Genomic DNA, 26,846 nt, shown 5'->3' with positions numbered 1-26,846 from the left:
TTGGCAGTGATTTTTGATTGAGTCTTTTTGTACGTTACATCAATACACCAGTAGGTGGTGACAAATGAGTAATGTTAGATAAGTGAATCAGTGAATCATTTACTCAAACGATTCGATCACAATCCTCATTCATTCAGGAACGAAATAAGTGTATTAATGAATGACTCACTGAATATTCATACAAGATTATTTTAGCCATGAAAAATAAGCAAGTACTATCACTATGTAACTCTGAATTTAGCCACTGATACATCTATATAGTCTAAGTTATGTATGACTGGATGAGTCCTTGATTCACTCACTTAACTGATTCATTCAAAAAAAAAAAAAAATTAGGAATTAAGAAATCTCTGTCTCTAATATGGCATTTTGAAATCACAAAGTTCACAAATGTCGGGTTTGTACATTTGTTTGTCTCGGATTCCAACATTCTGCATGTTTCTGTCATCACTACCATGCAGACTGATTGATGAAAGCTGACATAAACGGATAGTGATGCCTATGTTCTGACGTAAATCGGCCAGACGTCCTGTCAATGTCAGTGCCAGTGCCAACAGCCAAAGCAATTAAGAATCATGCCTTTATGCTGACCTGAGGAGCATTGGAAGGTAATTTGGGTGGAACCGTTGTCTAACTCCAAGGCGGTTGAAGTAAAAAAAAAAAAAAAGGATGAAAGCCTTCGATTTGATCCAGCTCACCATGCACAGGTCATGATCCTGCCTTTAATCTTTAGTCAGATACCAGTTTTGGATTAAAGGGTGGCCGGGTGCTAGTAGGCCTACCAGCTTCCTAAACTCTTTCACACAGAAACCGCCTTTGTGCAATTCAGTTTCATTTAATTACTAACTCTTTAAGTTCACACTGACCGAGCTCAGATGGTTTACTAGTTTCACTGATTGGAGGCAAAGATGGTTCAAGCTTTCAAGGGTGAAAAGAACTAAATTGTGAAGCTGAAGGCACGCAGATTAAAGATGTACATTTCGGTTGATTGGCATCAAAGAATCAAAGCAGGTGCTGCTGAAGGGCATTGGAATAGCACAGTGAATGATCCACTTCAGTAATTAACTTGCATTTTTGCCACAAGCATGACAGTACGTGCAGATCTCAGTTATGCATTTTATGAACCAAATCTTGGGGCTGACAGTTCTACAATTTCAGAGAAGCAAGGCATTCAAGTAAAAGTTTCACTTTTATAATATTGTGCAGCACTATAGGACTATTCATTGTTTGCATAATTTGTCTTATCTATGTTTATGCGTTCCTGAACAGACTGTCAATCTTTTCATATTGAATTTAGATCAGTATTAAAATGTAATATAAAAAGAGAAAGGACAGAGTGTTAGTTTGCTTTAGTTGTGTGGTGGGGATGTATGACTCTTTTTACATTGTTATAGTAGGTGATGCAACAACTTTATGATTCTTACGAGACAATTTAATCTGATTCGTTCAAAATTCTGTTATATTTTGATATGTTATACTGCTATATAAATATATGCCAGAAATAGTAAATAACGACAGTATGCTATTCTGAATTCAGTCTCGGGTTTATTTTGTGAAATAAATTAATTACTGTCTATTAAATAAATAAATACTGTCAATCAACTTATTCATTTAAAAACAATTATACAGTATATTTAGAAACAAAATAAGGGACTATTTATGAGTGAATCTTTGATTCATTCAGTCAAATAATTTGTTTGAAAATGCTGAAACGAGAAGCCTATGTCTAGGCTAGGTTCTAGCTCTAGGCTATTCAGAACCTTTTCATTCAAAACATTTCAGTAAAATAAATTAGCCGGGTTTCAAAATATAAAACAATGGATACTTATTTTAAACTGTAATGAACTACACATATGTACTTGGGGAAAATACTGTACATCCACTAAATTTACATCGGGGTCAATTTTTTTAAGCTTTTACAAAAATAAATAAATCAAAGAAAATAAATAAATAAATACAATTTTAAAAAAAATTCATATGCTTACACATTTATTATATAGTTAAATAAAACTAAAACATTTTGTTAATTGAAATAAAGCTGAATTAAAGTATAACATTGGATGAAAAACTTAAAGTAAACAAAAATGTTTTCTACAATAAAAATAAACCTAGAGAGAGAGAGATACTTATTATGCCCACTGCATAATGCCCAAAATTAAATCAGTGACAAAGTAAGAGAATCATCAAGAATTTGTGTGAATATTGTCACAAGGTTCATAACTTCCTTTGAGCATCTTTATCATAGGAATAGCCAATGTTTCTCTCAGTGGCTTCCCCTCCTCGAGCTGAACACTGGCTTCCCAGGAACACAACAATGTATTTTTAGTCTGACTGATAAGGATGAAGAGGGAAGACCATTATCTGTAAGAAGCAGCACACTCCTACTGTAAGTGTGTAGGATGGACAGAAGTGTTTGAGCCTCGACTGTTGACAGCCAGGACAGGGGCCACCCATGCAACACTATCACACAAAACTTATTGCAACTGCTCCATAAGTGATCTATGGCCATATTACAGAGTGATATATGAATCTTATTGTAATTGTTTTGATAGTCACTTTTATTAAAGACATTCTGTTTAATAAGACATATCAGTGTATATTAGGTGTAAATATTCTCTCAACAGCAATTGCGACACGCTTACTTCCTGGACATAGTGTTTTTTTTTGTGTGTGTTTGTTTGTTTAAACCAGGCTAGTTTCAGTGTGATTTACAGTGTGCTGTTGAGCTGACGAATCGTATCATTCCTCCTACTTGCCGATAGCATGCAGAGGTTATCTGTAGGGATGTACTACATACACGACCATACTGCCAGCTTTGAACAATGTACGCCCTTTTCTGATACCTACACAATGAAAGGCAGGGTTGAGCGGCCTCCAGGGTGTGACAGAAAATGATAGCGCTAAGGTCTGATGAGAATTTGTGATGGAAAGCACAATGAGAGGGGTAAAGAGCGAAGCTCCTTGACTCTGCAGGCTGTTCCAAAAGCTGAAAACAGCCCACCTTTCTAATATAAATGGCAACACATAATACAGAGTTTTTGTTTTTTGTCTTTAGGCTACTTCTTGACAGTCAAATGTTGTTCGCAACTCGTTTTACTATTATAATATGTAGTTTTGAGTGGAACAGGACATGTAATATGCAGAAGCTTTTTTATTCATTGGTATTTAGATTGATCGTGTTTTTACTCAAATAAATAGATAGCATTCAGAATTGTGATTGTCTCAGAATTCAAGTTTTACATCTTACAATTTTGATTTTGTTTCATTCACAAAATAAGAAATGAAAAAGGTAATTGTGACTTTTCTCACAGTGGACTTTTTTCCCCTCATGATTGCAAGTTTATCCTTTTCAATTCTGTGTTTATATCTTTCAATTCTGATTTTATATAACACAACTCTGAGAATTGTGAGATATAAACTCGCAGTTGAGAGAAATAAGAAGTCAGAATTATGAGATAAAATTTCACAATTTACATAATTTACTAATTGACCAAAATTGTGAGATATACACAATTGACCTTTTTATTGTGTTAATCAATTGATTAACGTTTTCAAAATCCCACAAAGAAAAGTCCTTTCAGAGAAAGAGCAAGATATTGCTTTTTTTATTAAAGATTACAAGCATTTTTTCTTTTTAATAACAAGCGCTGATAAATCGTTTACAAAAAGACCAGGGGGGACATCGATTGAACAAAAATAATGTTGACTTTAAATGCATTTGATAGTACAATAAAATGCATCATTACTTGTGCAATTATATCATCATAAAATTTGATGGTGGTTTATTGCTAATGCAACATGCCGAAATCACAGTGAGCCTCAGGCCACAAGCTATACTTCATCTTTCCACCACTAGGAGGTGGTCTTTTATTTTTTATAAAAACGGAACAAACAAATGAAGTGACAAACATCTGAAGTAATCTCTAAGATCATAATAAAAGTATTGATGTTGCTTTTATTGAAGAACTGAATCCACTAAGACAGATATGTACTACATTATTACACTGATACATTTGGTTGTTGCATGAATTTAATGAAAATGAAGCTCTTTTATGTTGATATTCAATATGATTTCCGATATGATGTGCATTACAGAGTATATCGAGATTATTTTATGCTTTACCCTGAGACGGATTTTCAAGACAGTAATTCAATAAAATAGGTCCAGTATTACAAAATAACAATGAAAACATTCTCAGTGCTGCTTTGGAGCTCACACACTCTTCATGTATGCGTGTCAAATGTTTCCAAAATGGTATATTAGCACCAAGAGCTACATAGGAAGCGCAACTGAAACAAACATCAGAATCTATAATAACAATCATACACCTTTTTAATTGCAAGTGTTCAATGCAATGATTACAGATGTTCTCTTTGGCGGGCTGGTTTGCTCCGAACTGAGGCACTCATGTGAATTATACATTTTCAAATACAGTTATCAGTTATTTCGAATGAGCTGTGAAATTAATAGATGTTTAAATGGCACAGTACTTCAACGGCTTATGTTTGAAACGTGACAGCCATTACAAATATGTAACTCTACCTCAGCTCTATTCTGCTAACCCCCCCGAGGAGTAACATAGTGATGTTAGAAAAATAATGAAGTGCTATAAAAAGCAGTTTCAGGCAATCAGGATAAATTGGTACAGTATAAATAGCAGCTGGTGTAAAGTACTTTCAAAACTTTGAAGAGGAAAAGCCAGGACTTTTTAAAGCCAAATGTTTCTGTCAGTCTCTGTACTCCATCCTGTTTGTTCTCACTCTACTCAAAAAATATAAAAATAAAATAAAATACAAAAAGCGGTTGGATCCCACTGGGAGAGTCCCATCAAAGTCTCTCTGAGCAAAATCGGTTAGGCAAACAGAAGCCTAAAGATCTAAGATGACCACTTCAAGGCAAAAGCTTGAAGAGTTTAGCACCATGTGGAATCAAAGGCATTATTAAAGACGAGTGTAACATCACATGGAGTTTGCAGTGATGAACACGTAGATGCGGGCCAGGAAAGTTGTGAAAGTTCCTTGACGCAGCAGCTTCATTTCCACATCGATGAGGAAGTCCCGCGGCTCCCGCACCTGCCGGTGCAGGTACACCGCGCCCGTGAAGCTGTTAAGCTTCCGTGTGCTGAAGTAGCCTTCCTCATTTCCTCGCGGGATGCTGATGATGATGTTGTCACCCGAGTAGGCGGGCGAGGGTCCGATGCGGAAGATCTGAGCTGGGATGATGATGTTGGTCTGGAAGCTCAGCTGGTAGTACGTGATGCGTAATGGCATGGTCTGGCATTGCTGGAAGTTGGGGCAACTTATTCGCTCGCAGCGTCTAAAAGCAGGGGAGAGGTCAGGGTTTTGGCATACAGAATGTGTAAGGTTTGTCCTGCAAAGACCCTGGCCAAATTTATGTTTTAATGTCAAACATCTAAAATTGCTCTTAGGACAGGCTATCTTAAAGTGATAGCTCAATATGTCATTCCAAAGATGTTTGTCTTTCTGCCGTGGAACATACAAGGTGATATTTTGAAAGAAATGTCTCACTGTTGTTCTTTCCATACAATAAAAATAATTGGAGTTTGGTGTCGTTTCAGTTTTCTGTTGTTGTAGCATTTATCAAAATGTTTAAACTGTATTGAAAAATGCTTCACTGCCCTGTTTATAAACTGAAATTTGTTATTTATTCATTTATTAGTTTTATTCAAAAGAATTTAAGCAAAACGAAACATTCTCCAAAATATCTTCTTTTGTGTTCAACAGAAAAAAAAACACTGGAATAACAAATCGATAAATAAACAAATAGAACATTAAAGCACAGTACAAAACAACAACAGAACACATGAGGTGTGCTGTTCGGTGATAATATGAAGGAGCCATATAGATACTTAGGGGTGGGCTCTTTTGATGTGGATTAATAAGGACCACCCATTTGAAAACACCCTGACTTGATTGTCTTGATCCGCTGTTTAACTAAATCTTCTACAGCATGACATACAGTACATGGGCAACATTAGAGTAATACAGTGATACGGTCTCCTTAAATGACCACAACGTAGTCAGCGCAGGTGTTTCGGGACCTGCTGACTCCTAGCTGCTGTTAAATCTCTGACAAAGCTACGAATCTCAGGGGGGCTGATGGTGAGCAGTGGGAGTTCCCACCAGTCAGAGTCCATGCTGACACTGGCCAGACGTGTGTGTTTGAACTACTGCCTAATCAACACAATCTGCCTCCATTCCCTTTGCTTAGCAGGAACCATGCTCTGTAAGGAGCCGGCGTCAATACAGAAGACACAAGGATGCTGTAATGAATGTATTTATGCTCTAAGCAATGCGGATGTACAGAGCTAGTACAGCAGGTGTGCATGTGCATCTGGATAATTTCCAGTTTCACCATTATGTAATAATACTTTAAATCAGACAGATCATTTAATTCTTGTATTAAAAGGGCAGTTAATCAAAACTTAAAAGCTCCAAAAAGGTTATAAATGTTATAAAGTTTTATTGATGGATGCACTTTATTTTGCTTTAAAATCTCAACCACCATTCACTGCCATTATAAAGCTTGGAACAGCCAAGACATTTTTTTTTTTATATATAACACCCATTTGTATTTGTCTGAAAGAAGAAAGTCATATACACCTAGGATGGTTTGAGGGTGAGTAAATCATGGGGTAATTTTCATTTTTGGGTGAACTATCCCTTTAAGTTTGTTGTGGTTCTTGGTTTGATTGGGATCCTGGGTGAACTATCCCTTTAAGAGTTATGAAACTTTTTGATCACGGTGGTGAGTTGGACAGGCTCCATCCACGCTGGCAGGTTCACTGTTGGAGCCCACATGTGTTCTGCATGATAAATGTGATTGGGGAAAACCCCGCAGGCCATACTTACATGTCTGACACTCTCCTGTAGTTGTCTGGACAAGCAAATGACAAGCAACGGAAGCCTCCTTGGATGTTGAAACAAGTCTGGGAAGCAGAGCAATTGTGCGATCCAGTGGCACATTCATCAATATCTGAGAACAAAAGGGAAGACAACAGCTAAATAGATGTCATATATCCATTCGATTAACTGCTTAAATCTTTCAGGTCAACAATTCCTTTCCTAAGTATTCTTTTTAGTTCTCATTTCTTACATAAAAAAAGTAAATGGAAATTCAATGGGGAATAAAAAAGTAAACTATTAGATTTTGTAAGGCTTTATTACATAAATAAATAGCTAAATGGCAGCGCATGTAACATTTTATCTGGCCCCAATCAATGCTAGCAGGGTTGTCAGGGGCTTCATTCTGGTAGGAGTCGATTTTGGCCCCTCCAGAAGTAATTTATTATTCATCTCATTTTACAAAAGCAAAGTCCTCGTTACAGCTCGCCGGCTCCAATCCGCAGACTAATTTGTTTGGTGCAGGCTAGCGCTACCCTTCGGGAGCAAGTATAGGCTCTTCTTCACCTCTCATCGACTTTCCTATCTTGAGAGCCTGAGGGAGTTTCGTCAATTTCGTGATCTTTTGGTGAGCGATGGAGGACACCGAGCAGCTCTGTGTTGAACCTGAGGTTAGCTCTTCACAACACAATGTGCCAATTAGAGAAATTAAGGCTCAGGATTAGGTTTGTAGCATTTGGCTTTAGAAAGGAGTTGGCAAGAATATGAACCACAGTCTAAAAGAACTGTTCACCCAAAAACTGCACTTACTTCTTTGTGCTAAATAAGACTGAGATACTTAGCAGAATGTCCGAACTGCTTTTTGTGAAAGGAGAGCAGCGACATCAATGGGGGAAATATAATATAATATAATATAATATAATATAATATAATATAATATAATATAATATAATATAATATAATAGCCACTGAAACACAATCAGCAGTGAAAGAGGAATCAATTTGCTACATGTGCGCCCTGTCTGAGAGACTGTCAGAGCAGTGTTGCCAGCTTGGATGGATGATTCCCAGCCTAAAACCTAATCAATACCCAACCACTCCAACAACAAGAAAAAAAAAACACCCAAAACGATAACTGTCAAAATAATGTTACAGAATGTTATTGCCATGTCAATCAAGGCATTGATAAGGACCATTTGAACTCCTTAAAATAAAATAATGATGACAAAATAATATGAAAATAGATACATTTCCCAGGAAAATGGATAAAATCTGTGCAAATACATTAAAGAAAATGACCAGATATAACTAAAATATGCAGACAGACACTATGACACAACAGCAATCATGAATTTAACCAATGCCCTAGAAAAAAACATGCATCATTTTCAGTGTTAACAGTCAGAATAAGCCAATTTAAATGCAAAAAGAGGCCAATATAAGTAACTGAAAAAATCAAAGTAAATAACAGGTATTTCATGGTGTTGCATTTTACTATTAGACACTCCACATGCCCAAACCAATTTTAAAGCTAAATTATTTAAAGCAAATATAACTATTCTGTGATATATATTGTTACCATGAAATAAAATTACTCGTGATATAAGATTTTGGTCATATTCCCCACCCCTACATACAGGTTTGTAACAGTTAATGATGACAGAATTTTAATTTTGAGAAGACTATCATTTTAATAGGACAGTCAGAACATAAATCCTAAACATTTGGTCTTATGAAATGTTATTTTATTCATACAGAAGATGAAGCAAAGACTTATATGTAATAAGATGAAGTAAAATATGACTTTAGTGTTACCTTGACAAGTGCGTCCATTAGGTGACATAGAGTAACCATGGGGAGGACAGGCACATGTGTAGCTGCCTGGGACGTTCACACACTGGAATTCACAGAGGTTTCCAATGCTCTGTGAACACTCGTCGATATCTAGAAATCAAATAAGAGCATTTCATCTGTATCACTGAGAAAACTAGCTATTTATAAAGAACATCACAACAAACCTCTGTGAGATGGATTTGGCCATTAACCAGAAAGATTTGTGTTTAAGAAAATGTGCCAACAGCACACTAATTGTTACACTGTGCTGAAAAAAAAATCCATTCTTATTCAAATATTCAAGACATTATCGATCTCATATCCCCATCATCTTTTTAATCAACATACAGTATAATGTGAATGTGTCCTTGCTCTTTCATCCTTAATGGGTACAAATGAAATGATGAAAACTAATTTTTATATATTTCCTGGCTTAAGGACATCAATAGCACCTCACCTTCACACGAGTGCCCATCCTCTTTCAGGTAGTAGCCCATTCGGCAATAACACTGGTAAGAGCCGTAAATGTTTGCACACTCCTGACTGCAGGGATTGCCGTCACATTCATTAATATCTATGAGAGAACACAGAAAACATCAAGTTTCTGGACTAAAAACCGTTTGTTTGTACAAATTTGCATAAATCATTACAGTCTTGGCGGGTGTCATATATCAGTGCATATATAAACGGGGTCCAAAAGTCTGATACCACACAGAAATTTGGGGATTGAAAATCTAATTAAAACCTGGGGAAAAGGTTAGACAGCTGCCAAATAAAATAAAATAAATATAATAAAAAAAGAGTTAATATTTATGATTCTGCACTATTTATGTATGACTAATGGATTATTCTCGGATCATAATGGAGAACATGAATAGCTGTTTCTTATATTCAACTATCATGTTCATGAATAAAAAAAAATTGTATTATTAAACTACTAACTCTGCAAATGGCACATGGAGTATATTTTTGTTTACTGTTTATTTTACTCCCTCCCTCACCTCATAAAAAGTTCCTCAGGCTATATCACCCGCCAAGTCCTTGAAACAAACTCTGAATAAATTAATGGATCTGGCCATAATAGAACTAGTAAAAAAAAGGGTGCTTCAGTCCTCTAGAAAACTCTTCAGCTGACAGTTTGCTCGTCTATTTTTGTTTTTCACTCTATTCGTGTCTCACTCTAATTGGAAAGAAAGAAGATTCATACTGCCAAAACGCAACACATTCTTCGCAGGCAGACAGATCCCTGTTCAATTCCGCTAGTGCAAATGGATGTACCTTCACAGTTCTTGCCATCAAAGGCCAGGGAGAAGCCAGTGGTACAGGAGCACTGGTAGGAGCCCGGCGTGTTATCACAGGTCTGGGCGCACAGGCGGCCCGTGTACCGCCAACACTCATTTACATCTGCCAGCAGAAAAGATGCAGAGAACTGCATTAGTTAAAAAACATACTATAGTCTGGGGAGCATCTCTCTCTCTCTTCCTGCCTTGCTGTCTTCTTTCACTCTGCTATAGGAATAAAAGAGATAAGACATTAGGATAATCTGCATGCTCTATGGCGCATGAGCTGCTGTCAGCTTCTTTTATCCGCACACTGTTAGTCTGGCTAATCACAGAGAAGATGATATCCTTCAGGTGATTCAGTCACGGTATCCAAACTCTTTTTAAACCCTTCAAGTGCTTTATTTTGTAGGTGTGGTTTCAGGTACTTCTTTTTTTTTTTTTAGGTTTAAGGTCAGAAGTCAGTTTTCCTGTGATACAGATGCTAATGCTAATGTAAACAAAACACACAAACAAACTTCCTCCTGTATTGCATAGTATTCTGTAAGATCATATTTGTAGTGAAGTTCTGGTCAGCATGCCTACTGTGTGAACTTGCTATTCTGACTAAAGATGTGTTGTGGCTGTGTATTTGTTGTGTGTGTCATTGTGTGTGTTGATACGCACCCACACAGAGCTGGCGAACGGCGTCGTACTGGTAGCCGGTTTGGCAGTCACAGCGGTAGCTGCCGGGCAGGTTGTGACAGATTTGGCCCTCTCCACAGCGGTGGGTGCCCGTCTGACATTCATCTACATCTGTACATATTAAACAGTCTTACTAGTTATTGCAGACTTTACAAGTCCAGTTAGCATATGCTTACAGAAATGGCAACAAAAATGTCCATGCTAATAAAGTGGTTTTTCAAAATTGTAATGCACCATGATACAAACAGCATGATTTTTTTGTACATGCGTCATAGTAGTAGCTTGGTATTTTTCAGGTTCCTTGGTATATGAATGAGGTTATCGTTCAGTATCATGGTATTATCATGTCATACCATAGTTTACTATAGTACAGACACAGTACTTCTTAGGTATGTTGTTTAAACAAGTGGAACTGGCTTTTGTCAAGCCTTGCTTCAAAAAAACAAAAACAAAAAAAGTAATCATAATATGTATAATTAATATGTATCTATAAACAATATTTTATCTAATATTGTACACTACCAGTTTGGGGTCAGTATGATTTTTGAATGTTTTTAAAAGAAGGATCATGCTTACCATTTATTTAATCAAAAATAAAGTTAAAATAGTAATATTGTGAAATATGATTACAATCTAAAATTCCTGTTTTTTCTGTAATATATTTGTCATAAATGTCATTTATTCCTGTGATGGCAAAGCTGAATTTGGACAGTCTTCAGTGTCACATGATCCTTCACAAATTATTCTATGCTGATTTGGTCCTCAAGAAACATTTTTTTTTTCATCAATGTTGAAAACAGTTATGCTGCTTATATTTTTGTGGAACCATGATACAAGGATTCAGGATTCTAATAAAAATAATTGAAATAAAAATCTTTTGTAATCCTCACTAAATAACAGTATTGGTTTCTTAAAAAATACATCTTGCTGACCCCAAACTTTTCAATATTAATGTATGTCTATTTTTATATATTAAATTTAAATTAAATTAAATGTATGCATTTAGCAGATGCTTGTATCCAAAGCGACTTACAGTGCATTCAGGCTAACATTTTTTACAGAATGTATATATACTGTATATATAATAAAAAATATCTAAAACCATTGAAAGGTTTGAAAGAGTTTGTTCTTAGAAGTTGTAGGATTAAGGTATAGGTGTTTATATTCATGTGCATCATTACCGATACATCGTGCTCCATCAGGACTGGAATGGTAACCCCGACTGCACATGATAATCTTGCGCTGACAGGTGTAAGAGCCCACAGTATTTATGCAGTTAAAGCCGGATGTACATGGGTCTTTCACACTACTGCATTCATCGATGTCTAAAATACAATTAGAGAGAGCATAAAAATCACAAAAGTGTAGGCAAAAGAAACAAAAAGCAACTTTCTTGTAACAAAAAAAACAAAAAAAAAACGTGTTTGTCATGTAAGTGTTTTTGCTTGATGGGACATTAAATTAAATTAAAATTTTCAGATTTTGGTATTCTTCATGCATATGTCCACTAGGGGGCACTGAGTGACTCTCCTGTCTTACCGATGCAGTTGCCATGTGAGTCCTGAGTGAAGCCTGTGAGGCAGCCTTGCTTTGGGATACACGTGAATGAGCCGTCAGTGTTCTGACACTGGAAGCCCATCCCACAGTTATGGGTTCGAGTAACACACTCATCGATGTCTAGAAATGAAAGAGTACATCAGATGTCAAAACAGGCCAGTGGAACAGACAGCAGGACACCACAGTCGGGTTCCTGCTCTGATAGATTTGTTTAGCTTACGAGACTGATGCTGTTATAATGTCCAAACAGTTTACGTTTTTCTCTCTTAAAACCTTCAGGAAAATCTGTAAATCTCACCAAATTTGGCAAGCATAGCAGCATAATGAATAGACAGAGCTCATCTGAGATATCTGATGGAGGAGATGGTTTTGGACAGAGATCACAACACTACTCAATTACAAGTTAGAACTTCACATTAGGTGGCACTGTGGCTCAATAACAGGCCAGGAAAGCATGCTTCCACTTCAAGGCAGATGATCTCACAGGATCAAACCCTGGTTTCTTTACAGTCATCCACAATTGCATGCTATTAAAGTAAAAAAAAAAAGGATTTTTTATTTCACAAGTTGTTGACATAAAACTTTCTTCATCATTACAGTGATTAAACTTTCTTCATCATTACACCATTAAAAGCAATAATAACCTGCATTTCAAGTAACTGCGTCAAATGTTGATTCAATATCCGTTCTGATGGAATAAGTTCAGAGAAGGATTCAAACTGGTATCTTGTCTTTTTGAACTCATAATCATTAAAATAACCATAAGAATCAGTGATTGACTTGGGAACTGAATTTCCACCGTCTGAACCATCCATCATTTGATTCATTAAAAAATTAATAAATATATAACATCAGCTTATAAGACTCATTTGTTCATGAATCACATTGCACTGGTCATGCTGTGTGTTTCTGATTCACTAAAAATAATTGGCTTATAATGAGTCATTTGTTTATGAATTGGACAGGGGCGGATTTAGTGATTTGTTGGGGGCCACAGGCAAAATATATGAATGGGCCCCAATGTATTTGCACACATTTATAAATTTAGCCTTAAGGTTCCTTTTTTTGTAGTGATGCTTGCTGCTGCATAGTGGTGCCCCACAGTTGTGTCCAGTGTTTCTACATTTTCCATGTACGTTATAATTGCTTTTTTTTTTTTACCTTGTAGACCATGAAATAGCAATTGATTTACAGTTTTTTACAAAAACAAATAAAATTATAAAACCTCACAGCTGAGCCTTTAAAAAGTTTTTTAAGATAAGAAATGAGTCGGAAATATAAATTATGATATTAATTTAAAACGGGGTTATCTGGGTGGATTTTCACATTGGTCTGAACAAAAACTGCAAATGTGTTTATAAAAAAATGCACATTGATTCTCTGCCAGCAGTAATCTCTTTTGGAACATCAGAAATACAGCGGTTTCCCCGGTAACAAATGTAAACAAAGCAGCACTGCGCTCATAAACGCTACTTTATCAGATAAAATGAAAATGCCATGGAATGTTTTCTGAAGACGATTCTTTTCATTCATTGAATAAGTGTGAGCAGCATAAGCCTGCCAAAGGCTGTCTAATTATAAACTTTAAAATACACTTATTTTAGTTATTTCAATTACAAATTTGAATGAAAAAAAAAAAAATATATATATATATATATATATATATATATATATATATATATATATATATATATATATATATATATATATATATATATATATATATATATATATACATAAAAAATAAATTATACATTTACAAACCTAAGGATCATATCAACCAAACACACTGTGTATGTGTCCTCTACTTGGGTTGTTATGAACAAGTAAGCCGCATTTAAACCAATAAACATATAATACGCACTGTTGCTCAATATAAAATCACAGCTTCAGATTCATGATATTTTCAAGTGTGTTCAACTCCGACACGCAGATGGTTGTCGTGGTGATAAACAAAGTAAAAAGCACCCGTGGGGGCCCTTGACTTTTGGGGTCCCATGGTGGTTGCCTACCTTTGGCTAATGGGTAAGTCCACCTCTGGAATTGGACTACACTGGTCACACTGTATGTTGTTGTTTCACTAAAAAATAACCAGCTTAAAAAAGAGATTCGTTTGGAATCAGATTACCATGATCATGCAGTTTTTAATTCACAAAAAAAGAATCCTCTAAAAATTAATACATTTTTCATGAATCATACTGTATGGTCATGCTGTATATTTATTAAAAAGAACAAGCTCATTAATGTCATTTGTTTTTTAACTGGAGTGCACTGCTCATGTTTGAATGTTGTTTTAGCATGTAGCCCGAAGACAAGTCAACAGAAAAAAATTCATGATATTGTCTGGTACACCATTTTCATTGCATTATATTCAACATTCAGAAATCAGGTAAAATATAATTTCTTAGAACCATTACATAAACATGCAACATGAAGCCTACTTTCCCACCCCCTCAATTTCAGATATCCAAAGCCTGCAATTAGTTAAAATCCACTATTTCCATTCTGACACTTATTCTGATTATTATTCTTCCACATTTACAGTATTAGAATGCTTCAGGCCAATCCTGACAAGAGTCAGAGACTCTTGCAAAGTTTTCTCTGTTCAAAGGCAATGGTTAGATGTGTCTAGGCATCTGCTTTGTGTAAAAACAGACTGCGAGAATCTTTAGATGTTAGCAAGCAAGAGCCGGAGGCAATCAGCTGTGGCCTCTTTCGAACTGCGAAGGCCTGCAAAATTCACATTTTACTGCACAGATTAATGAATGGTTTCTGGTTCTTCTCTGAAGCGGTGACGGTGGTGTGTTTAGATGATGAAGACACTGGTCCATGATCTGTGGAATAGTATGTGCTAGAGGACTCTGACAAGGATGGAAGACCGTTTGTTATTGATTTTGTCCATATGCATCACCACAAGATGACTCTTATAGCAGGGCGAGAGTTGGGTCGCTGTCATGTTTCTGCTGATCTGTTTTCCTGATCACTTCTCCGTTTCTCACTGGTGACACAAACTGACAGTCCCACCCCCAAATTCACACTGTTGCTTGAACAAATATTGCTAAATGCAATGGACCACAAAACCAGTCACTGAGGTATATTTGTAGGTAAGATACACATTAAATTAAACACAGTTTAAGTATTTTAATTAAATATAGTTGAATTTGTTTAACTGAATACAAATACTTGCATTATATTTATGCTTTCCCTAAAACATTTTAATTTTAAAAATTATTTCAGATTTATTTATCTGTTGTGCACTGATTTATTTGGTAACAGACTGAATGTTATTTTTATTTTTCGAAAATATCTATTCCTTAAAAGTACTAAGAGACTCATTAATGGAAATTAAGAAATTAGGAAAAGGTGAATTAGGTAAATTAGGAAAACAAAATTGCATGTGTGTTGTGTGTGTGTATATGTGTGAGCATTTGTTGATATTTTGCCCACCTTCACACACTCCATTCCTCAGCTGGTAACCGCTCGAACATGAGATCTGCCTCTCACACACAAACCCTCCTATCGTGTTCACGCAGCGTTCCTCAGCCTGGCAGGTATGTGTGTTTGTCACACACTCGTTCATATCTGCAAAGCAAAAGCACAGCATAATTTTACAGAGCTCAAAAGTATAACATCCTCACACAGAGCCAGGGAAACAAATGGAGAGTTGCATCCACAAAAACCTATAATGGAGAAGCTGATGCTGATGGAGACGCAAGCAGGTGAGAAAGCAGTGTAAAAAACAAAGACCGGCAGAACCTGCAGCATAATTTCATTAGACATGGCACACATAAGGCATTTTATTTCAAGTTCTTTATAGTTCTGGCACTGTGGTGAACTGTCAAGATATTTGGTTAGCCAGATTCATTCAATAACTCTAGACTATATTGAAGAAAGTAAAAAAAAAATCTAAACAAGATTGGAAAACAATCATGGCCCAGGGAGAGGAGAAAATAATTACTTGAAGCCTAGGCAATGGCTTATTGGTGGGCCAATAAAGGGATTCAATCTGTCATGTTATAGCCAGAGTAAATAATTTCAGGGGACTGGGTGGAAATGTTTGAGCTTTCTTCTGGCCACATTAGGAGAAAAAAACAACAACAACACATGATACCTTAAATGTTCCACACAACAACTGGTAACATCAAAAACATTTTCATGAAAGTTTTATTGGGCACCCATATTTGGACTTTCCACCACGAAAGCTTTTAGGTAAAACAGAGTCACTTCACTATTGTAATGACAGTGACCACACATTGTGAACCTTGTTTTCAGGAAGCACACATTAATAGTCAATGCCATTGAATGTGTGTTAATATGTGAATATGTGAAAGTCTATTGAGTTGTTTTGAGAGAAAAAGGGAGAAGTTTGAAAAAAAAGAGATTACTCTAAATAAAAATATCTATAAACAATTTTTTATACAGTTTACAAATCAGGACATACGTCAGGCACACCAGCTATTAAAGGGTCTTTTTATGTTCCACAGAGAATGACATGAACTCAAGTAAACGATGACAGGTTTTTTTTTTTTATGTGGACGAACCCTTTAATGATCCACACTTGTGGCTCCAGGCAAGTGAGATCACTGTAAGATCTTTTTTTAAAGCTTCCTGCATTCATGTGCATGTTATTTAGCACCAAAAGGCAGACAGAAAGCAGCTTTGACACCCTCTTGCACTCTGTTGCAGATCCAGCACAGAAGTGTCATAAGCTGCCTCATCAGCGTACACGAACAGTGGCACTTATTCAAAAAATTTGCTTTATCATAACAATATGGTCTATTCTCTTTTAAAACGTGGTGCTCTTTAATGCATTAGAGGAAATGCATGGGATGAATAATACATTTCTGTAGACCAGAGGCAAAGGGCAGTGGGTTAGTGCTATTGCAAGGGGATGTGACTTCAGTGCAAGATATCACGATTATGGTATATCAACATTATTTCTACATCAGTGGTGTTGCCGTGATCGATCAAGGTTAGGATGAAAGGGTGATGATGACCTGCAAAGATGGCTTCATGCTTGGGTTCACATGTTTGTCAGTGTTGTTTTTTAACTAAAACTAAAACTAAATAAAACATTATTGTCACAACCCTGGACTTTCTTTGTGTGTGTTTTGCTCCCTGTGTGTTCCCCTTGACCCAGTTTCTCCCTCGTTTGATTTTCTTTCATTTGGTTCAGGTGTGTCTTGTCTATTCCCCTCATTTACCCCTGTATTTATAGTGTTGTCTGTCCCGTGTTGTCTGTCCTGCATTGTTCGTCTCCTGATGGTGCTATGTGTGTCTCCTGCCTACCCTGTGTAACCTTTGGTTTGTCTATTAAAGACTGTTATTCCTGCAACCTCCTACGTCCCCTTGTTCCTCGTTCCTACACAGTAGATAACCATGACAATTGTAATGTATTACAAATATTATTGTCTCTTTGACAAATTGCTTTTGTTCCTCTTTTTACTTTGCCACTTTGGATAAAAGCGTACAAATGTAAAATGAAAAACTTTATTTTTTAAACTTAAAAATTAGAAATGTTGCCTGTTAACTGAAATAAATAAGATTAAGTCTAGGTACTAAAACTGAAATAAAAATGTAAGCTAAATATAAATATATTTTGCACGTAAAAATGCATGCAAAAGTACAAAAGCTTAATTTCAAATTAAAACTGAAAATTAAAAAAATAAGAGATAATTCTAATAAATACTACTGTAGCTGATAAAGTTAGTTAATAAATAACATAATAGTATATAAATAATACTAAAATAACATTATTATGAACACGCATACAAACACATTTCAATTCTTCATTTTGTAGATACTTATGAAAGTACTAAGAAGTCATATATAAATCAATTCATTACAAATGTATTAAAGTATTAAACCATAAACTGTATGATAAAATTATTTAGAATAAGATATAAATAATATAAATATGAGGGCAAATTTTGTCAACAAAAATGAACAACAATTAGTAAATAGTAAAAGAAATTTCATTTTTGGTGCACTGGTCCTTTAACCAAGAGCATTTTTGAAAAAAGTTGCCAGCCACTGCCAGCGATTTTGATGATTTTCATTAAAATGTTATGGCCTACAGTATATTTTGCTGTATGAATATTTGAATATGCAATACACCAAAATAAAGATCAAAGCCTCTACTTTTTTTTTTTATTATTTTTTTTTTTTAAGCATTTTATTCTAGCTTAAAGCATTCTTTTTTTTTTTTAATCCACACTTGAATATAGGTAGGTTTCATAAAAATGTATAATTTAGAGCAAAAAGGTAAGAAAATCACATTTTTATGAAAAACTACATCTGGACAATATTCAGTATGATTATCAAACTATAAATCCAGTAAATCACTTCCACCAACACCTCCAAAGCTTGCACAGACATATACCACTTCCTGTTTCATCAAACTTTATGCAGTTTTCACTTATATGCTGTCCATTGCTGACAATCACATTATTTTTCATATGCATCTGTTTCCATAAGAGATCGCTAGTTTTTCCATCCTGTTCATGCGTGCTTTTGTTCAAGAGGTTTTGTACTCGTTCATTATACCCCTGAGTATATAATAGTGAAAACACAAAAAGCAGTAAAGATTCGTCAATGGCTGGAAAACGTTGTCTTCTAAATGACGAGATAACTCGTCAATGTCAGGGAAATTGTTGACATGCATGATCATTATTTGCTTCATCATTCGTTTTTCAAAACCATTAAAAAACTGTCCAAATGTAAAAACTGAACTATAATTTTCAAAGCCTACACCCATTTTCCGTCTGTACTACGGCATTTCTTCTATTTGGTTTAGAGGCCATTCTAAGACTCCCATTAACTTTCTCAAGAATCAAACTGTTTTGTAATTAATTGAGACATTCGTGTATGCTAACCACCAATGCCTGCTATGTTTTGGTTATGTCTGGAGCAAGGCAACACAAATTCAGTGGGGCCCCTCAGCTTCTGGTGAGAATTCTGAGCAAACATAATACCCATAATGCAAACATATGTATGTGAGCTAGTTGTAAGAGCATGCTGATGAGTTTTGTATTTCCTCCTTGTGTGTTAGTGAGTGTTTATCTGGGCAAGAAATGGACAAACATGCCCCAACAGTGAGCTAAAATGGTCCCACAGTGCCAGTTGAAACCTCTTATCCACACAATCTCTATTCTGGTTGAGAATAAAGCCCTCATAGCACATCTCATTCAGCCGCACACACTGGTAGGACCCCTCCTGGTTCACACACACCATGTCCCGAGAGCACTTGTGTCTGCCGCTTGTGCACTCATTCACATCTAAGGTGCACAACAGTTTAGTGGAAGAAAACAACACATGCACACATGCAAAAACACATGTAATATATAAACGCCACCTCCACCATCATGAATTCATACTAGCATTTTACGAGGTACAAAACCAGACCAGGTTTTGTTTCTAATAATGCGGTTTGCTCTCAGTTAATCAACCATTTTATTGTTGTTCAAAATGGGGCAAAATCAAATGCATGCATGGCTTTATGAATCTATAACTCTTAATGTTTACCATGTGAATATGACTTACAAAGAGAAACAGATGCTAGAGAAACTCCAGGAAGGATTTAAATATGTAGTCTTCTATTTTGCATTTGGAAGTGTAAATTGATCTGATATGTTGAATGATAGCTAATACTAAAACATTTTATAAAAAAAAATCCATCCAGTTTCTGTAAGTTTTTGGCTTGTTACTTCCAAAAACGAAATCAAGGTCTCTGCCCACCCACATTCAGCATATGGGAACGCTTTGACGGAGAGACACAGAAAGAGAGAGAAATAAACTCTTGAAATACTGAGATAATTCAACAGTAAAAACTGCTCTCTCAGCTGAAGCCATTTCAATTTTATCATCCCTTAAATTGTCCTCACATGCAAAAATTACACTGATTTACAGTTTAGGTCTCCTGAATCAAGTATATAGTAAAATTTGACATTCATGTTGTGCCTCATGTAGGCAATTCAAGTTTCAGTCAGATACAAAATATTAATTGTTGTTGAATGTCACCGTACGTAATTCAAAACAAGCTTAAGTCAATCAGAGAATGTGAAATGACTATTTGTTACTTCTACATTTGCTGTAGAAGTTAAAAGCTGATGTACACTGTGCAATTTGTTCTGTCCTTTACGACCATTGCTGGTCAGATTGTAGAATATGATCCCAGTGAGATCTTGGGTGAAGGCCAAGCAGATACATAAACAGTATTTTATGCCAGACTGTATGATATAAAGCTAATATTAGTCACAACTGACAGAACTGACAGGCCATTTAATGTTATTAATCCACATCACGTTTTGAAATCCTCATTGCAATTTAAAATGGTACAACATAAACCCAAATCCTTTGAATGTTGAAAAAAATCATTGAAAAATTAGCAAAAATGTAGAAATAAAGGAGTCTAAGAATGTTTTTAATTGCATTTATGTATTTTAGTATATTTAATACATTACATAAACGTTTTTCTTACTGTATCGCATTTTTCACCTGTCACAGTCGTTTATAGTCAGGTGTCATACCGTAAATTAAAAAAAGAAATCTGTATCAACAAAATATTGTGTTTCTGATCCGGTTTATAGTAACAGCGGTGTATGGCAATTTTATTAGCCCCCTCCATGACAAGTTCAGGATATGGATTGGAAAGACCTTGAAATATATTGTCTGCAATACTATCAGTCCATTAAATAAACATGCGGTAAAAGTGTCGGATCGGACAGGAAGATGTATTGTGAGAGAGCGGAGCTGTCGAACCCGAGGCTGAGGTCACTGTTTATTATTGTAGTCAGGGCTGAAGGAGAGTAATTGGTCATGGATCAGGGAAGATGAAGGAAGCAGATCCTCAGGTAAGACTGTGATGTTCAGGTCATGAAAAATCTCTTGTCTTAATCCTTTGGGCATAACTGTTATACATGAGTGATTCAGTCCAATAAAGGATTGATTCGTGGGGTAGTTTTCCCAGCAAACCGGGAACTTTCCCATAACTTTCACTGACGTTCTTTCAAAGAAATGTAAATGTTAGGACAAAACATTCTGAAGATAATGTTTATCGGACGTTCTTATAACGTTATTGATATTCAATTATGTTCTCGTAACGTAGAGAGAAAATGTTCTTAGAAGTTCTTAAGACATCCTTATGATATTATTTGTACTTAATGAATGTTCTTATAATGTTGAGAGAAAACATTCCATGACTAATATTCTCAAAGCATCCTTATAATATTTTTATATGCTGAATGTTTTCATTATCATCACATCCATGGAACATCCATAAACTGTTATTTTTACTCTGTGTACATTCTCATATCATTGAGATAAAACATTCTTGGAACAACATACTTATGATGTTATTTTTACTTGAAGAATGTTTGAATGAATGTTTGTTCAAAGTTATCATGGTCTTTAAAAATTAGAAACAAAAATGTTATATATACATCATACATGGAACATATTTTTTGGAATGGTTTAGTTGGACGTTCATCAAATCTTTTTTTAAACATTAATTCTTATTTGATCATTAAAGAGAACTGAAGACAACATGTAGTCACAAGACATGCATAAGGAATAAACAAAGACTGCATGTTGTATATACCCTAACTTCATCCCAGCTAACAAAAAATGATCCTCTAAAGTTGAGTTAACATTCCCATTAACTTTTAGTGAACTAATACAGTAAAATAACAGTAGTACAATACTACTACAGTAAAATGTCAATTTTAAAGTGAAGTCTTATTTATTATTTTTGTAATTTAGACATTTAATGCACTCTGGAAAAATGCAAACACTCTTAAAAATGTGTCTAAACTTTTTATTACTTACAATTTCTGTTCATTTTAAAATCTATACCTGTGGCTTTAAGAAATTAATTAATTTTCATAATTTAAATAATATCAACATTACTATAAGCAGGGCAGCACAGTGGCTCAGTGGGGAGCTCTGTTACCTCACAAACTGTTTTCATAACTTAATGGGAATGCTAGCAAAACTTTCGAAGAACATATTTTTTGTTACCAAAGTTATCAGGGTTTTCTGACAGCTGGGCTGAGAAGTGATTGTGTGTGTAGTTTTAGACCAATTTAGAGTACTTTACCTTCACAGGTGTGTCCATCAGCCATCAGAGAGAATCCTGGGAAACAGGAACATTGGGCCAGTCCTCTAACAACCGAGCACTTCTGAGAGCAAGGCCCATTACCTGCAGACCATAGCAAAACCCAGTTAATGAATCTTTCACACTTCGTTTTTAGACATTACATTATACCTACTACAGCAAGGATCACTATCGTTATTGTTCATACTTGAGGTTATAAGGATTTGAACTACCCCCTAAATATTAAAAGTTGCAAAATTTGTGCTATAGACATGAATGATACCTCAAACCTGAAAAGACTTTCCAGGATGTGTGAGAGAATGATCAAATGTCATGAAAAAAAACAACAACATAAAAATAATAAAATAATAAAAAATTTAATATAATGTTTAAAACACTAGTGTGAACACATAGAAGTTGTTTAAATTTGTGTTATTTTTAGTATCATTAATGTAATGTTATAGTGTATAATAATAGTTTAAATTTGGTTTTATTTTTACATTTTAAATTAATTGATAAGTTTTAGTAGTCATTTGTCATTTTTCTTATTATTTTCTCTTAAATATGTCTATAGTTCTAAATAATTTTATTTCAGTTTTTGTTCTTTTAGTACTTAAAGTTAAATTAAAAGTAAATGAGAATGGATGCTTTGGCAGCTAGTTTTTAGATACAGTATATTTCATTTTATTTCCTCTTCCGTTTATTTCAAGTGATGAAACAATTTTTTATGGTTTTAATTTTTCATTTTAGAAGCAAGAGCCCAGATATAAAAGCACCTTGCTGAGTGCGGGCCTTCTGTATGGCCCTAACAGATTTACTTGAAAATTAAACTGTAATCAGCATGACTTAATGAGTCACCCAGATACTTCCAGATCATTTCCGTACTGATTGATACTCCAGAAACACGACAGTGCCCCAGACAACACAGACTTCCAGTAAATGCTTAAGTCCTTAAACGCCTACCATCAGTCCCAAACCAGATATACATTAAACCTTGTGGCGTACTACAGACTATATCTTGTAAAGTGCTATATCTTCTGGATGGCCAGCTGGATGAGGAGGGAAAAAGAGTCAGTGATGATTTTCCTTCTCTGTTCAGCATGTTTCTATTAAGATAACATATGTAGTGCAGAATACTGGAATGACCTTACAGTACCTGTGAGAGGCTACACGATTTGGAATTTAGTTCTCTGTCACAGTGCCAGAATGTTACAGATCATTGAAATAGTATATCCATCTCATGACAATTGAAAGAACAATGTTATATGCACATCAAAACAACCCAATATGTCAAGACATGACTAATAGGCCGGCTACTGATCAAAATAATAAAAAAATGTAAAAAGTATTTTGTGATATGTGATCATATGTGATGCTGTAATAGGTACAAAAACTAATAAAATGAGGTTAATAGTCAATATAAATAAAAAAATTTATGTATGATAAATAGATAAATATTATAAAACTATATAATTATTAATATATTACATAACTATAATGTAATAATAAAATATGCTACCATGTTTATTGTTATAGTGAAAATCAATGAGATCGATGGCATCGTATACCACATACCTGAACATGGGTTACGTAAGTCTAGGGTTTGAGTTGCAGTTTCTTGTCTTGCTGGAGCTACAGTAAGCAGCCTGTCTTCCTCACCTACTCTGTTGTCTTCTTCCTGGTTCTCTGTGGAAAAAACAGAGAGAAAACAGTGAGTCATTCTTTTTCATTCTGCATCTGTTAGATGGCCTTAGAATAACTGCATATGATGGAGAGTTTTTCTCCAACATTTAATCATGACCAGATGATAAATTATGGAAAGTGCTTTGATTTGTGACATTTGCCAACATATATCTTGTCATCAGAATTCCTTCCATTCCTAAAGTAGGCTGAAGATTGCTGGAGAGAAGTTTGTACTGTATCATTAGTTCATTCCAGACATGAGATCATGAGTCAAGTGTCACACTGGAGCAGAACAACACTTTCTCTATCAACACGTCCAATATTGACACATGATTGTAATCCCATCATGCAGTGGCATTGCTAGGGTTTGGCCATATAACTAGGGAAGCAAGATAAATAATTACAAACTGCAGTGAATCAGGCAACACAAAGGTAGAATCTTTAGGAATAGTTCCATATCAGTTAGTAACGTTCAGTGTTACATCAGTGACTGAATAATTGGGATCTTGCCTGAAAGCTCCAATCACCTTCAAGTGGTACAAAACAAACCAATGAATAATGGAGATTGAGATTTGCATCTCAATCCACAACCATTTACTAAGAGTATGTAAGGAAGCATCGCATCTCACTTATTCATCTTTTGCTTCGGAGCCAAGCATTCAATACTTCTCTGCTCTTCTTTCATCTTTAAGCAAGCTCTTCTGTGTGTTGGTGTTACGCGGTGGTCGTTGAGACAGTGGTGCAGAGTGCCTGTTGTTTTTAGCTATTCCCAGAGCATTTCAGCATTAAAAGATTTATTAAAAGACTTCTTAAAAGAGCAAGCATGGGTGTGACGCTGCTAGTGCCTCCTCCACCCTCGCTACCCTCAGAGGCGAGGTAGCCAAGGGATAATTGGAGATTCCTCAGGTTAAACCTGCAGTTGCGATGCAGCTTTGCAACCAAATTCACTATAGCACCCAATGCTTACAATGCCAAGGCACTCAAGGAATTGCACAAGGGTAGTGCTGACCCAGAGTTGATGCAGGATCTGCACACAGTTACGGATCTCACCCTCCAGGCAATGAAAGTCACCGTCTGCCCAAGGGAGCACACAATGTCCTCACTTCTGGTCCAGGAACCTTACTCTGGCATATATGAGGGATGCTGACAAAACTCATTTTCTTGACTCCCTGATCTCTCAGGGCGGCCTCTTCAGTGATGCTGTCAAGAACTTTGCTCAGCAATTTTCTGCAATACAGAAGCAGACGATAGCGATTAAACACATCCTTCTGCTGCCACCCAGCCACCTGCGGCAGTCCCCCAACCTGCTCATTGCAGAGGGCATCCTAATCCACCTCCGCTCCAGGACAGCACAAGCAGCAGCCTCCACCTAGGGAGGAGCGAGATGCAGGAAGCTGACGCTACCCATCCCAGCCTCCACTGCACCTTCTAAGTGTCCAGCGAAGCATAGTACCTGAGACGGGCAACCTGGAGATGGAGGAAGTTGCACTTCATGAGTCGGTGACCGCACTGCTCCTTTCTCCAGAGGAACACAGTGTGGACAGTGTTTTACTTATTTTTCCTTCTGTTGACACCAATGACCCCTCTTTCATGAGTACTTAATCACTCAAAGAAAGAGCAGTTTCCTCAATCTCAGGGTCACAAGAGGGTCCAGATGATAGTGAGCGACACTGGGCCTTGCCACTCTCATCCCCTCCTATTGCCAGTAGTCAAGAGTTCACAATTTGAGGACACAATGGATTCTCACATTACTTCTGTCATTCCCTCAGTGGAACTTTGGAGTCTGGCGAGTGCTACACAGCTGCAGGTACATCTGTGGTCCCATTAGTCCTGCTTGCATGGTCTTTGGCTCTTTCCAATCTCTGGCTCATTCAGACAGTAAGACTCTGCTATGCGATTCAGTTCGCCCAGCGCCCAGGTTCAATGGCATTTGGTTCACCTAATTGGCGGGCAAGAATGCTTATGTCCTGTGTGTGGAAAATTGCAGTCTTACTGGCATAGAACGCGATAGAGCAAGACCCTCCAGCTGACATGAAGTTGAGCTTTACAGCCCAAACTTTATAGTACCAAAGAAAGGCAGTGGGCTACAACCAATCTTGGAATGGCATGTCTTGAATCAGGCATTTCACAAGCTCCCATTCAAGATCTTCGAGTGCATTTGGCCCCAAAATTGGTTTGCAGTTGTCGACCTGAAGGACACAAAATTTCATGTCTCTATCCTCCCTTGAAACAGAATATTCTATGCTTTATGTTAGATGGGCGAGTATATCAGTACAAGGTCCTACCCTTTGGGATTTCCCTGTCACCCCATGTCTTTATGAAGATCGTGGAGGCCGCCCTTGTTCTGTTCATGATCTCGGTGACTGGCTCATTTTGGCCCACTCGCGAGGTATGTTGTGTTTGCGTTCGCGAGTGTGCCAAAATGAGCCACTCACCGAGACACAGGCCAAACACAGGGACCTGGTGCTCATCACCTCACCCATCTGGCACGTCTGGTCAACTGGGAAAAAGAACTCTCCCCTCTGCAGAAGATCTCTTTTCTCATTATTTAAAATGACAGCATGTCTCACAGAGGAGCTGCAGAACGTTCAGCCCATAGTCTTGACTTTTTTTTCTTTGTGTGTTATATTTTTCACTTGGATGTTTTAAAATTGTGTAAATACAGCTGGATGAAACAAAAACTGTCCATCTTCATTTCAGGTTGCAAAGCAACAAAAAGTGATTATTTTTTAAGGGTGATTGGGGCTTTCAAGCAAGATCCCAATTCGTCAGTCACTGACTTCTCCTTTCCCTCCTTCAAGAAACAAAGGTTACATACTGTATGTAACCGAGATGTTCACCCAGAAATGAAC

At 36.3% G+C, this 26,846-nt stretch overlaps 1 protein-coding gene across 1 annotated transcript in view; it reads right to left on the bottom strand.

Moving 5' to 3' along the window:
* Positions 1–3,589: 3,589 nt before the first annotated feature.
* The window catches only part of LOC113095913 (fibulin-2-like), a 47,925-nt gene continuing 24,668 nt past the window's right edge, over positions 3,590–26,846 (bottom strand). The window contains exons 7-17 of the mRNA XM_026261245.1: positions 23,887–23,997; positions 22,315–22,416; positions 15,666–15,800; positions 12,201–12,338; positions 11,843–11,986; positions 10,644–10,772; positions 9,976–10,101; positions 9,155–9,271; positions 8,680–8,808; positions 6,874–6,997; positions 3,590–5,317 (exon numbers count right to left, since the gene is read on the bottom strand). Of these exons, the coding sequence (XP_026117030.1) occupies positions 4,960–5,317; positions 6,874–6,997; positions 8,680–8,808; positions 9,155–9,271; positions 9,976–10,101; positions 10,644–10,772; positions 11,843–11,986; positions 12,201–12,338; positions 15,666–15,800; positions 22,315–22,416; positions 23,887–23,997 (1,613 nt within the window). The 3' untranslated portion in view covers positions 3,590–4,959. The remainder of the gene's footprint in view (positions 5,318–6,873; positions 6,998–8,679; positions 8,809–9,154; positions 9,272–9,975; positions 10,102–10,643; positions 10,773–11,842; positions 11,987–12,200; positions 12,339–15,665; positions 15,801–22,314; positions 22,417–23,886; positions 23,998–26,846) is intronic.

The sequence above is a fragment of the Carassius auratus genome, unplaced genomic scaffold (genome assembly GCF_003368295.1).
Source record: "Carassius auratus strain Wakin unplaced genomic scaffold, ASM336829v1 scaf_tig00215808, whole genome shotgun sequence".
Classification (NCBI taxonomy): domain Eukaryota; kingdom Metazoa; phylum Chordata; class Actinopteri; order Cypriniformes; family Cyprinidae; genus Carassius; species Carassius auratus.
The sequence above is the reverse complement of the archived record's forward strand: the minus strand, read 5'-3'. Positions and strand labels throughout refer to the sequence as shown.